The 12,483-nt window shown below is 48.8% G+C and overlaps 1 protein-coding gene and 1 long non-coding RNA gene across 2 annotated transcripts in view; both read right to left on the bottom strand.

Moving 5' to 3' along the window:
• Window positions 1-4,145: 4,145 nt before the first annotated feature.
• LOC106810061 lies at window positions 4,146-5,054 on the bottom strand. The gene is made up of 2 exons (XR_001393948.1): window positions 4,909-5,054; window positions 4,146-4,523 (listed from the first exon to the last, which is right to left on the bottom strand). It is a non-coding gene; the product is annotated as an uncharacterized LOC106810061 (long non-coding RNA).
• Window positions 5,055-5,109: 55 nt separating this feature from the next.
• The window catches only part of LOC106810054 (midnolin-like), a 9,274-nt gene continuing 1,900 nt past the window's right edge, over window positions 5,110-12,483 (bottom strand). The window contains exons 2-5 of the mRNA XM_014813319.1: window positions 8,565-8,652; window positions 6,726-7,289; window positions 5,922-6,035; window positions 5,110-5,130 (exon numbers count right to left, since the gene is read on the bottom strand). Of these exons, the coding sequence (XP_014668805.1) occupies window positions 5,110-5,130; window positions 5,922-6,035; window positions 6,726-7,289; window positions 8,565-8,652 (787 nt within the window). The remainder of the gene's footprint in view (window positions 5,131-5,921; window positions 6,036-6,725; window positions 7,290-8,564; window positions 8,653-12,483) is intronic.

The following is a 12,483-nucleotide window of genomic DNA, read 5'->3' as shown; positions in this document are numbered from 1 at the left end:
GAGACAGAGAGAAAGAGAGAGAGAGAGAGAGATAGAGAGAGAGAGAGAGAGAGAGAGATAGAGAGAGAGAGAGAGAGAGAGAGATAGAGAGATAGAGACAGTAGCTTTGAATATGAGTCTTACAGCAATCCTGGGAGCTCGTGTACGTGTCAGCACACCCACCAGTATGTCGACTGCCTTGAAATCGATCAGACACATCGCAACATCCTGCAAACAAAACAACAACTAAATTATCATACTTAAATCACACATTTCACTTTTTTTCTCGCTAGTTTTCGAAAACCATATATCGTTTCTCTCTCTTGCCCCACTCACACTCTATCTTACACTTAAATGTAATGTAACTATGTAAATGTAAATGCAAGTATGCATGTGCTTGTTAGCCATATGCTCGTGAATGACGTTGTTGAATTGTTCATGCTTGTTTCAGTTTAGATCTTCGGTCTACAGTGTGCTGCAAAAAGATTTCCCCAGACATCTATATTGGATGTGAGGGTTATTTGACTATAAACAGTGGTTTAGTTTTTTTTTTAAGAATTCACAAACATGTATACTACAAGTGAGGATTTATGCAAAATCTTTTCTGTAATAAATTAAACAGGGTTATATAAACAGTGGTTTAGTTCAGAAAAGATTTTGCAGAAATCTATACTGGAAGTGATAATGCTCTACTTATACAGTGGTTCACTACAAAAGGATTTCTCCCTACATCTATACGGGAAGTAGGGTGTATCGGACTACACAATGGTTTACTACGAAAGGATTTCCTCCACATATCTATACGGGATGAGAGGCATATCAGACTACATGCAGTGTCTACCTTGTTCATGGACATGTCCCACAGCTTGCACAGCTCATTCTGCAGGTCATCGTCAATGTCAACAACGACAACGTCACGTCCTTCCTCGCCGGCCTCCTTGGACGTCTCTTCCTTGTCGACGGCCTGCGAGAAAACAAATCGTTCCTTATTCCAATCGCGTAAAACAACCTTCTCAGCAGTCCATGCCGTGAAAGGAAGCTATGATCGCAGACACCTCCACTTTTATAGCTGTGTAGTTTCTAACCTGGATAAGCAAGTCTAGCCCATAGCAGTGCCTGTCATTAACAGTAGCTATGATCGGTGACACACACGCTACTCTAATAACTGTGTAGTTTCAAACATGTATAACGACGTCTAGCCCACAGTAGTGCATGCCATGAAAGGAAACTCTGATCGGTGGGTGACACACCCGCTAGTCTGTGTAGTTTCTAAACTGTATAAGGACGTCTAGCCCATAGCAGTGTCCGTTTTCACCGCTGTCCTTAACAGAAGCTATGAGTGCTTGCCGTGAACGGAAACTCTGCATGACCGGTTACACACCCCGCTAGATGATTGTTGTGTATTGCTAACCTGGATGAGTTTCATTAGAGCCGTGAAGAGCCAGTGTTTGCTGAACACCGTATCGCCGATCATGTCTGCGGTGTAATCCTTGTGCTCCACCAGCTCTGACGGCGGCGACGGATTGCGATACTCTGCGGGAAACGAGAAGGTGATGATTGGAGAAACGACATTCGCGATTCGAATGGAGCAAGGATGGTTTGGAACCCAGAAGTTCGCGTATGTGCTAAACTAATGCGGGGTGCTAAACTAGGCTTGGGGGATTCGAGCAATCACGCACGGTTTTTGTATAGACTGACGCAAGCGAATGGGTGGGGGTGCGTTTCTAGAGTAAATTGGATACAGGTGGGTGATAAATAATGCAATATGCAATCGTCTCGCAGTAAAGTTTCAGCATTTTGAGTACACGAAGTCCAAAATGAGAGCCGGGGTCCCAAACTAGGATTGTTCACATGCATGAGTATAAATCCGATTTAATTGTGCACCCTATTAATTATTATAATAATATATTGTACATCAGCATACAAATTACGGCCCAAGGATAGAGAACATGGGTCCCAATAAAACCAATGTCCCTAACCCTAACCTTAACCATGACCCTAACCATAACCCTAACCTATTATATTGGTATAATAATAATATTATATTTATATTGATGTAAATGACATTGGTTTTATTGGGACCCATGTTCTCTATCCTTGAACCCAAATAGCCATGTATGATCTAGCTCTAGTACTATAGCCGCTTACATTAACTGCCGCTGGCCAGCTGCCGCTGCCGCTGCCAGCAGCCGCTGCCAGCGGCAGTTAATGTAAGCGGCTATAGTACTAGAGCTATGTATGATCTAGATACAATAATGTAACCCAAACCCAAGAGGATAGGAGGACCTATAGAGGACCTAGAGGATATAGAGGATATAGAGGATAGATGACCTAGAGGACCTAGGGAGAGAGGATAGAGGACCTATAGGAGAGAGGATAGAGGACCTAGAGGATATAGAGGACCTATCCTCTTGGGTTTGGGTTACATTATTGTATCTATGTATGATCATGATGTATCATTGTCACATTGACATTGTATGTATGATACATGTGTAATAAACGTAAAACTGTGAACAAGGTAGAGTAAGCAGCATAATTAATATTATTATTATTATTATTATCATCAAGAAAATTAAAGAGATGTAAATCAATGTCAATTCTGAATCAATGTTTACATTGCATATTCGAGTAGGGCCCTACGATCATTTATGTCGACACCAAGTGAGCAAAAATACGTCAAAGAAGTGGAATTACTAGAAATACTTGCCATCGTCTGACATATTGATGCTGTATCAGTACAATAGCTGTACACGTGAACGGATATATGTCAAATTAACATTTTCCTGTATAAACTGTTTGATGCTTGATTTATGTCTTATGATGGGAGAAACCATGTTTTACTTTACTGCCACCTAGTGGCGGATATAATCATTATTGGTCATATAAAACCATAGATATCATATCATATAACAACGTTGTTATATGATATCTATGTATAAAACATATTTGGTGTAGTGAAATATTTCTGGGTCATAAATAATATTTTAAACTTCAGACATTAGTTCACGTGAATTGAGCTGTAAATATGCAATATTTCTTATATCACTTTACCGCTTTTGTCATTCAAAATTGTGCTAGCAGTACGTGTTCGGGCCGATTTCTGTTATGCATAAGAAAACAGTAAGATATAATATAAATTTACGAACAATTATCTATTCACGGAAAGACCTTATGTGTATACAGTGCATCACATTTTTTTATAACAATTTTTTTACTTGTATAATAAATGCACATCCACTCAGATCCAACAATATGTGGGTGCAATGAATAAATGTGCATGGCTCTGTACATGCATATCATAAGAATAAATGTTTCTTGTAATATGCCAGAGAGCAATGTATGCACAAACGCAGTGCGAGCACATATGCAGTGCGAGCACATATGCAATGCAACATCATCGGAATTATAGCTCCGAGTGCATATGCAAATAAATGAATGACATGCACTCACTGAATAATTCAAATACGACATCTTTTATATATATATATATCTACTCCCAATCTGCACAACTTTACACGTTGTCTCCTTTTATCGTCTAAATTAGCATACACACAGCTCTAAATACATTGAGGTATCGTGGCCATTAGGGTCCTTCAAGTTCCAGAAAATCAGTTTAGTATTTAATATACATTCGCATTATGATAATAAAATGAGACCAAAATGCACCACCATGCCGGTGCAGATATATATATAATATATATATATATATATATAGAGATATATATATATATATATATATATATATATATATATATATATATATATATATATAGAGATATATATACTTGCATAATATCACACGAAAAACAATGCGAGTATAATCAAACACTTGTTTCTCGCATTCCAAAATGCATTTTACTGTACCAGGGGAGCTTCTACGAATGAATATGAGGGCTACAAAGCATGAAAATGTGTGTAGCTATACGTCGGGAGAGGCTAACAAACATTCACCTACTTTCTCCATGATTTTTCTATAAATGAGTTTACTGACTCACGACAAAGCTTCGTCGATAATTTTAATACAACACACAACAATGCACATTACTTTGAGAACTGCTCCTTTTCTACATCTCTCCCATTTTTCTTTCTTATTCGGCTGACCGTGGCTATAAATACACGGTTCCTTTGCATCCAACGAAAAAGCGGGTTGAATTACATTCTCTAGATTTTGTTCCGCGCGCGCAAACGTGGATTCCGTATTCATCCAATGATTTGCATCGAGTTTATATCGTTTTATATCGCGCAACGCGGATACGATTCTGTGTCCTTCGGTGACGAACCTCCAGACCACTCGATCTTTCATTTCTGCGGCAGCGACGCTCACTGCACGACCTTTCGCTGCACCGCGTAGCTTGTCGCGTCCGACACGCTCCGGGGTCGCACAGAGGTCGTTCCGACCACGCTGCACGTAGATGGCGCCACGTCCTTCTTCTGGTGTCGCTTCAGTCTCAGCTCCTCGAGACGCTGCTTCAGTTGCTCCACCTTGCTGCGCGTCTGCGCATTTTCCTCGGCGATCGCGTCCTCCTGGCGCCCTCTATTTCGTTCTGCCAAAAAAATTGCAAGTGTTTTTTTTTAGTTTGACTTTTTCCCTCGAGCGACGGATGGGATAAACTGAAGTGCGTGTCGCTGAAGATCTTATTATTTATTACATTACATATACACAAACGCACGCACGCACACGCACACATGCACAGTGCACACACACACACACGCACGCACGCACGCACACGCACACATGCACAGTGCACACACACACACACGCCACGAACGTTCCACGCACCGCACACATGCACAGATTACACACACACACAGCAAACTTTCCAGTAAACCTGGTTTTCTCTATAGAACTGACCACCGTCTACAATGGACGCTTTCTGCAATCACGACCCTTATACGCAGGTGCGACAGCATTCCCGCACACGCGCCTACCTCTGCACGTCCGGCTGACCGGCGTCCGCTTCCGCAAACTCTTCTGAGGAGGCGCCACCGTCGCGGCGGACGTCGACGGCGTCGGCTGCTGACCTTTGACCTTTGCGTCGCGCTCCTGCTTCTGCGGCTCCGAGAAAGTCGTTGAGGAGTGGCATGACGGTGGAAAGACCTTTCTGCGGTGCGGCTCCGCAGCGGTCTGTGTCAGGCGTCGGGTGAGGCTTCCTGCTCACGGACGAACGCGAATTCGCAGATTATAGTTAGTAGTTGAGATTTTTATATACGAACGTACGCCACGCGCGCACAGATCACACGTAGGGCACGCGCGCCACAGGAGCACACGCATGCAACGCGCGCACAGGATCACACGTACCACGCGCGCAGCAGATCACACGCATGCAGCCGCGCCAGCAGCATCACACGTACGCACGCGCGCACACATCACACGCATGCACGTCATGCCATGCACGCGACCACACATTCAGCACACCACCATGCACGCACACACACATTCTAATAAACACGCCACGCCGCACGCACGCACGCCACGCACGCACGCCACGGACCACACGCACGCACGCATGCACACACATTTATATACACGCCCACGCCACGCACGCACACACATTATATATACACACGCACGCGACCGTGCACACAAGCACACACACATATATAGCGGTATATATGAGGGTATAAATAGTATACGAAGCACCACGCGACGCACGCCACCGCACGGCCACGCACCACGGCACGCACGCAACACACGACACACACATATATACACACACGACGGCACCCACACGCGGACACACACATATTATATACACGACACGCACGCACACAAAACAGCGACACGACCAAGTAGTATATACACCAGCGGCAGATGCACACACACACACATATGATAACACACAGGCCGGCCGCGCACGCACGCACGCAGCAGCATAGTATATTACACACACGCATGCACACATAATCATATATACCATGCACGCACGTACGTACGTACGCACGCACGCGCACGAACCTGAGAACGTTCCTGAGTAGATGCCCTTGCCATGACTAGCGAGACTGTCCAGCATCGCACAGGTGGGCGTCTGCGCCGACACGAACGTCGACTCGGAAGCCTGGTGGCAGAAAAACGAACTACGCTGAGACCTCGGCACCTACACACCGCTTCCCAGCGATCGCTTAGCGTTTGCCATGCTGCCACTTGTTAGGAATGCATGGCAGGTTATAGGGGGCCTATTCACTGGTCTACACGTAATGACTGGACGAAGCTTTGTCCTATTACAGTGATTCTAACAGAGGAGCCGGCCATATTGGTCAGCTAGCAATCTGTTTTAACCACGTTTAATATAATGACCTGCGTTGGAAAGTTGCCCAACCTTCTCATTGTCGCTCCGTGTTCATAATTAGACTTTTGGGTCGACCAATATGGCAGTCAAGTTGCAACACAATGACCACAATGCGCTAGAGCGTGGGAGAGATCGGGGCGAGAGAGAGGGGAAAGAGAGAGAGAGACCGAGCGAGTCAGAGACAGACAGAGAGAGGAGAGAGAGAGAGAGAGAGAGAGAGAGAGAGAGAAACAGAGAGCGAGAGAGAGAGATAGAGAGCGCGAGAAAGAGACGGGTGAGAGGGAAAGGGAGAGAGAGAGAGAGAGAAACAGAGAGCGAGAGAGAGATAGAGAGAGACAAACAGAGAGCGAGAGAGAGATAGAGATAGACAGAGATAGATAGATAGAGAGACAGAGACAGACAGAGTGACAGAGACAAACAGAGTCAGAGCCACCGTGGGGGGGGGGGAAGGACACTCACCGCGGACGGCCGCTGGCCCGACTGCGCCATCTGCTTCAGCTGTCGCGTCAGATTACGACTCGCCACCTCCAACGCCTCGACATCGAGCAACGGCTTCTCCGTCGCCAGCTCCTCTTCCTTCTCTCCTCCTCCTCCTCCTCCTCCTCCGTCGGCCACTGTCGTCTGCGTCGACACGCACACGCCTACAGAGGGCGCCGGCGCGCAGGGCGGCAGGAGGCGGCGGCGCTTGCCGGGCGGAGGCGACGATGACCGTTCCGCGACGAGTTTCGGAAGCGATGCCGGCAACGGAATCGACGACGACGACGACGATGGGGAGAAACGCAAGGAGGAATGGCCATCGGAAGCAGAAGAGGAAGAAGAAGAAGATGACGAGGACGACGAAGATTCTGAAGAGGAGCAGTTAGACGCTCGCTTTCGCAACGAGGAGAGCAAAGACGATGGACATAGTTTCTTCTTCCTGCCACCAGGTGGCGACGACGACAGGTGGAGCTGCACGAACATCAGGTAATCGTCGTAGCGCCAGGATAAGGTGAGGGGAGCTTTCCCGGAGAGGAAATCATCCACCTGGAACAGGAAAGAAGCATTAATAAAAGATGTTCAGTTTAAAAACGGGAACGAAAGAAACATTCGTTTATTTCGCGACAAAATCCTCGTAAATTTATTCCGCAAAATCCATCACGCAGTCATCATAAAATAAAACTATTGTAAGGATGCAAATGATGCGAGCGAAAGTTTAATATCGCAACATAGAAACTATACTATACTGTACTGTTGACATTATTACGAAATCGAACATATACCAATTGCAAGAGGAATGATCATTAGTAGAGACATTAACGTGTTCAGCCATGTTCAGCCATTTTTTAATATTGAAAACCGTATCTGGTTTCTTGGCACAAAAACCATTTTCGGATATTTATAACCGCAAAATCTAGAGCCAAACTGGTGTCAGAGAGCACCTCTAAATGCAAACCTGTCTATAAAGGGCACTTCTTCTGTTCCACACGAATACAATGTGGCCGTTATATACAGTGAAATCACTGTCACGAAACGCACGTCTGTCCACGAGGACAACTTGTGACAGTTCGCTCTTCTCCGCACGCACTGAAGTGCTGTTTATGCAAACACGGCAGACAGTATCTGCTTTCTATCAGCTTCGAAGCGACAAGTACCTGTGTGTCTGAGAGATTTTCTACGGCTTTCATCACATTGCATAGTTCCGCTTTCTGGCTCTGCATGGAAACGAAAACATCTATGTTATTATATATATCCATCCATCAGGCAGCGCACTAGCTTCACTGGTGTAGCCCCTTCGCTCCCGCTACAATACTTTCTCTCTACCCCGTGGCGGGAGTGAAGGGGCTACATCGGTAGTAAATATTAATATCTTTATATCAAGACAGCCTTAGACAGGTAATAGTAATTAACTACCTAATAAAATATATATACCTAATACTTAATATATATACACACACTGACGCACGTAAGGGTGTATCTACGTCACGTCATGCTGCGTACGTACGTAGGTTGCGCAATGATTGCGTCATCCCGGGTCATTTCGAAAGGCCACCAGTTCCTCTACGTTTAAGGGCGTATAGCTAGCAGGCGGGGGGCGGGGAAGGGAGGGGAGGGAGGGAAGGCGAGGGGGACAGTTGTCACCCCAGAGAAATGTAGATACAGAACTTGCGGACGCGTGTGTGCGTGGCTGTGTGAGCCCGTGCGTGCGTGCGTGCATGCATCTGTGGGTAAATATGTGCATCTGCGTTAGTGTGTACCTGTGTGCGTGCGCCCATGCGTGCGTGCGTGCGTGCGTGCGTGCTTGCGCGCGCGTATACTTACGACGAGGCCCGACTCGACGTTTGGCACGGCAGTAATGCGAGATCCGCTCATAATGCCGTTGTCAACGATGGACCCACTGGTGAGCAGTCTGTAAGCACACACAAGATACAACATGATATAATATATACACATAACCCCACATATATGATATAACCCTTCTTAATACGCTCTTGAATACATGTATCACACGAGGAATGACAAAATATACATATTACCAGGGGTTAATAATGACAAATTTGTAATTATTGACAAATTTGTCATCCTTAACCCCTGATATTACACTATAAATACACATAATATTAAGAGCTATTAATACCTCTTATTATACGTCTTATTAGCTCGTAGGTATTAATTAATAGCTCTTGATAATATATACGTAATATCAGGAGTTGATAATGACAAATTTGTCATTTCCTGTATGAAATTATTATCAATTGTCAATTCCTGTCCAAATATTAACTCCTGGTAAGATATATACATAGATATTATAAGCGTAATATCGGGAGTGAATAAGAACATCACTGTTAATTCGTTCGTTGACATTCTCAATACTCGTGCGTAAATATTTGCTTTGATGTCGTGACGCACGCGCGCGAGGTCGATTGCGTTGCTCTCTCGTCATCGATTACTAAACGTATATCATCATGTGTGTGTGCGTGTACGCGGGTGTGTGCGTGTGCGTGTGTGTGTGCGTGTGTGCGTGTGTGTGTGCGTGTGTGCGTGCGTGCGTGTGTGCGTGTGTGCGTGTGCGTGTGCGTGTGTGTGTGCGTGTGTGTGTGCGTGTGCGTGTGTATGTGTGTGTGCGCGTGTGCGTGTGCGTGTACGCGTGTGCGCGGGTGCGTGTGTGCGTGTGCTGGTGCGTGTGTGGCGCGTGTGCGTGCGTGGGTGTGTTTGGCGGCTTGCCACTTATGTCGACGTAAAAACTGGCTAGTATTGCAATTGGATCCGTGCTCTTTCTACCCCTCTACCTACTTCTGCCCCCATAATTCCTTCACCACTATATAGACGCCACGTCGGCACGACGAAATTGAAATGTGACTATCCCTTCATCCATCTTTGTTATTAAGGCTTAACTTGAGCCGAAATTTCCACGAAACAAGAAACACGTTGAGTGATGGAGGAGGGCTAGGAGAGTTGTTTGCACTCGAGACAGACAGAAGCAGTCGCCTGTCGTTTTCCAGAGCAATTTGCTAATTACGCCGAGCGTGAGTGATCACCCTCGCTTTCGAGTATAGCGGGGCCATCGTACGCACTGTATATCAACCAACTGCGCAGTGCACAGCACAAACACGCCGTGCACGTAGCGCGCACTCAAACACGCCACGCGCAGCCGCGGCACGCACGCACACACACTAGCACACTGTCACACACACACTGTCACACACTGTCACACACACGCACACACACACACCACACATCACACACACACACTACACACACACACAGCACACATGTTCAGCACACACGCACGCTACGCACGCACGCACGCACGGGCACGGCACGCACCGCACGCACGCACTGCACGCACGCAACGCAACGCAACTGCTACTGCATCGCACGCGCAACGCACCGACGCACGCGACAGCAAACGGCACGCACGCACGGCACCACCGGACGCACTGCAGCGCAGCGCTACATGCGACGCACGCAACGCACGCACGCACGCTACGCTACGGTGGGCACGCACGCGAACGCAACGCCAGCAGGACGCGACCGGGCACAGACAGCACGCACGGGCACGCAACCCGGCACGGCAACGCAACGGCACGCCACGCACGCAGCACTGTAATCACAGCTACGCACGGCCGACGCATACGCGACGCAACAGCACGCACGCGACGCTTACGGCGACCACGCACCAACGCACGCACGCACGCACGCACGCACGCCACGCACGCAAGCGCACCGCACGGGCACCGTACGGCACCGGCGCACGCACGGCCCGGCTTAGCCGCACGCCGCACGCGACGGCACGCACGGCGACGCAACGCAACCACAGCACGCGACGCACGCCACGCACGCACGGCACGCACGCACCACGCACGCACGCCACCGCAGCGGCCACGCACGCACGCACGCTATCCGACTGCACGGGCTCACGCACAGGCATCGCAGCGCAGCGCATCGCACGCACGCACGCACGCACGCACGCACGCCACCAGCACTGCACGCACGCACGCACGCACGGCACGCAGCACGCGACGCGACGGCACGCAACGGCACGCACGCAGGCACGCACACACACACACATCGGGCCGGGGCCACACACGTCACACACAACACACACACACAACAACACATCACACACACAACACACAGCACACACACACAGCACACATCTGTCACCACACACACACGACACACACTGCGGGCAGCACACACACTGTCACAACCACAACACACACACACGCACACTACACAGCCACTGTGCACGCACAGGAGGAGCGCACACTGGTCACAGCACGCACACGCACCACGCCACACGCCACATGGCGCACGAACGCACCACGCACACGCACACGCACACGCACTACGCACACGCACAACGCAAACACGCACTAGCGCACGCAACGCACGCACGCACGCACACACAGTGTAGGAGTTGTATAACAAGGTAATGCTGTAGGGGGGGGGGGTGACTTACAGCCGTGAGTTATGAGTCATTGGCACACAATCCCGCGGCACGGGGGAAGCCTGGTATGTCTGCACCTCGTGGCTGATTTGCCAGCCTAGCACTCGCTGGGAAGGAGCTCAGCTAGCTTGCTGGAGGGAGGGGATTAGGGGAAGGGTGAGAGGGGGAGGGAGAGGGCAGGAGAGGGGAGGAGGAGAGGGGAGATTGGGGGAGAGGGGAGGGGGAAGACAAGGGGAGGGGCCGGAGGAAGAGGAGAGGGGAGGGCGAGGAAGGGAGAGGGGAAAGGAGTAGGCGGGAAGAGGCAAGAGAGTAGGGGAGAGGCGGAGAAAGCGAGGGGAGCGAGTAGGGGGAGAGGGGAGGAGGGAAGCGGGAGAGGCGGGGAGGGGAAGGGAATCGACCACATGCTTCTAGTCAGACCAGGCTCTACACTATTTTCAGCGCCGTAGGAGCATGCCAACATAGATGGTGAGAATTAGCGAAGAAGCTATAGCTGGCGGTTCATGATCAGACGCCTAGAGAAGGAAGACAGGCTTCTATGGTTCCGCATATATCTACTTCCCCATATGCTTCCCTGCTTTTGGGCTGCGAGAAAAGGTAGACACGGGCTTCTATGGGGGGTTCTTCTGTAACTAAATGCTATTTTTGACTAGAGAAATCCCCGTATAAGCGTCGAGACAAGCGCGGGAAAGGTCCCCCGAAAACGAAAGCCAATACGAATGGTTTATATCCAAAATGTATAGTTCTGCTTATTTTAGGCTAGAGAAAGGAGACAGCCTTGTCGCCTACGTGGTTAACAGAATAAGTTTTCCCTCTTTCGAGCCTAGAAGCAGGGAAAGCCAGCGACTAGAGAGGCTCTGTGTATGGGCGCTAGATGCATGTATTCTGCCTGGCAGGCACCAACGCCCAGCAGAGGGAAGGTTCTCTGTATTAGTGGAATTATCATAATGCTACAGCAACAGCACACGAGCTCTAGTACGCAGGCTGCGGCAACTGTACACGAGGCTCTAAGATACTTAGAGCTACCACACAGCTCGCACTCGACCGAGCCTGTGGCGTGGTGTGTTGTGTGGGGGGGGCGCGAGCGCGCACACGTGGGTCAGCGAGGGGTTAGCCGGTAAAATCTACTTCGATAAATTACTCACACATACAACGAAGACAGGCAGAGCACATTAGGTAGGCACGCTGCTGTAGTGCACTGCACGAGAGAGAAAGAGAGACGAGGAGGAGAGAGAGGAGGAGAAAGAGAGGGTGAGAGAGGGGGTGGAGAGAGAGAAGAGAAGGGGGGAA

Source organism: Priapulus caudatus, unplaced genomic scaffold (assembly GCF_000485595.1).
Source record: "Priapulus caudatus unplaced genomic scaffold, Priapulus_caudatus-5.0.1 Scaffold407, whole genome shotgun sequence".
NCBI lineage: Eukaryota > Metazoa > Priapulida > Priapulimorpha > Priapulimorphida > Priapulidae > Priapulus > Priapulus caudatus.
Note: the sequence above shows the minus strand (reverse complement) of the source record. Positions and strands in the feature narration are given on the sequence as shown.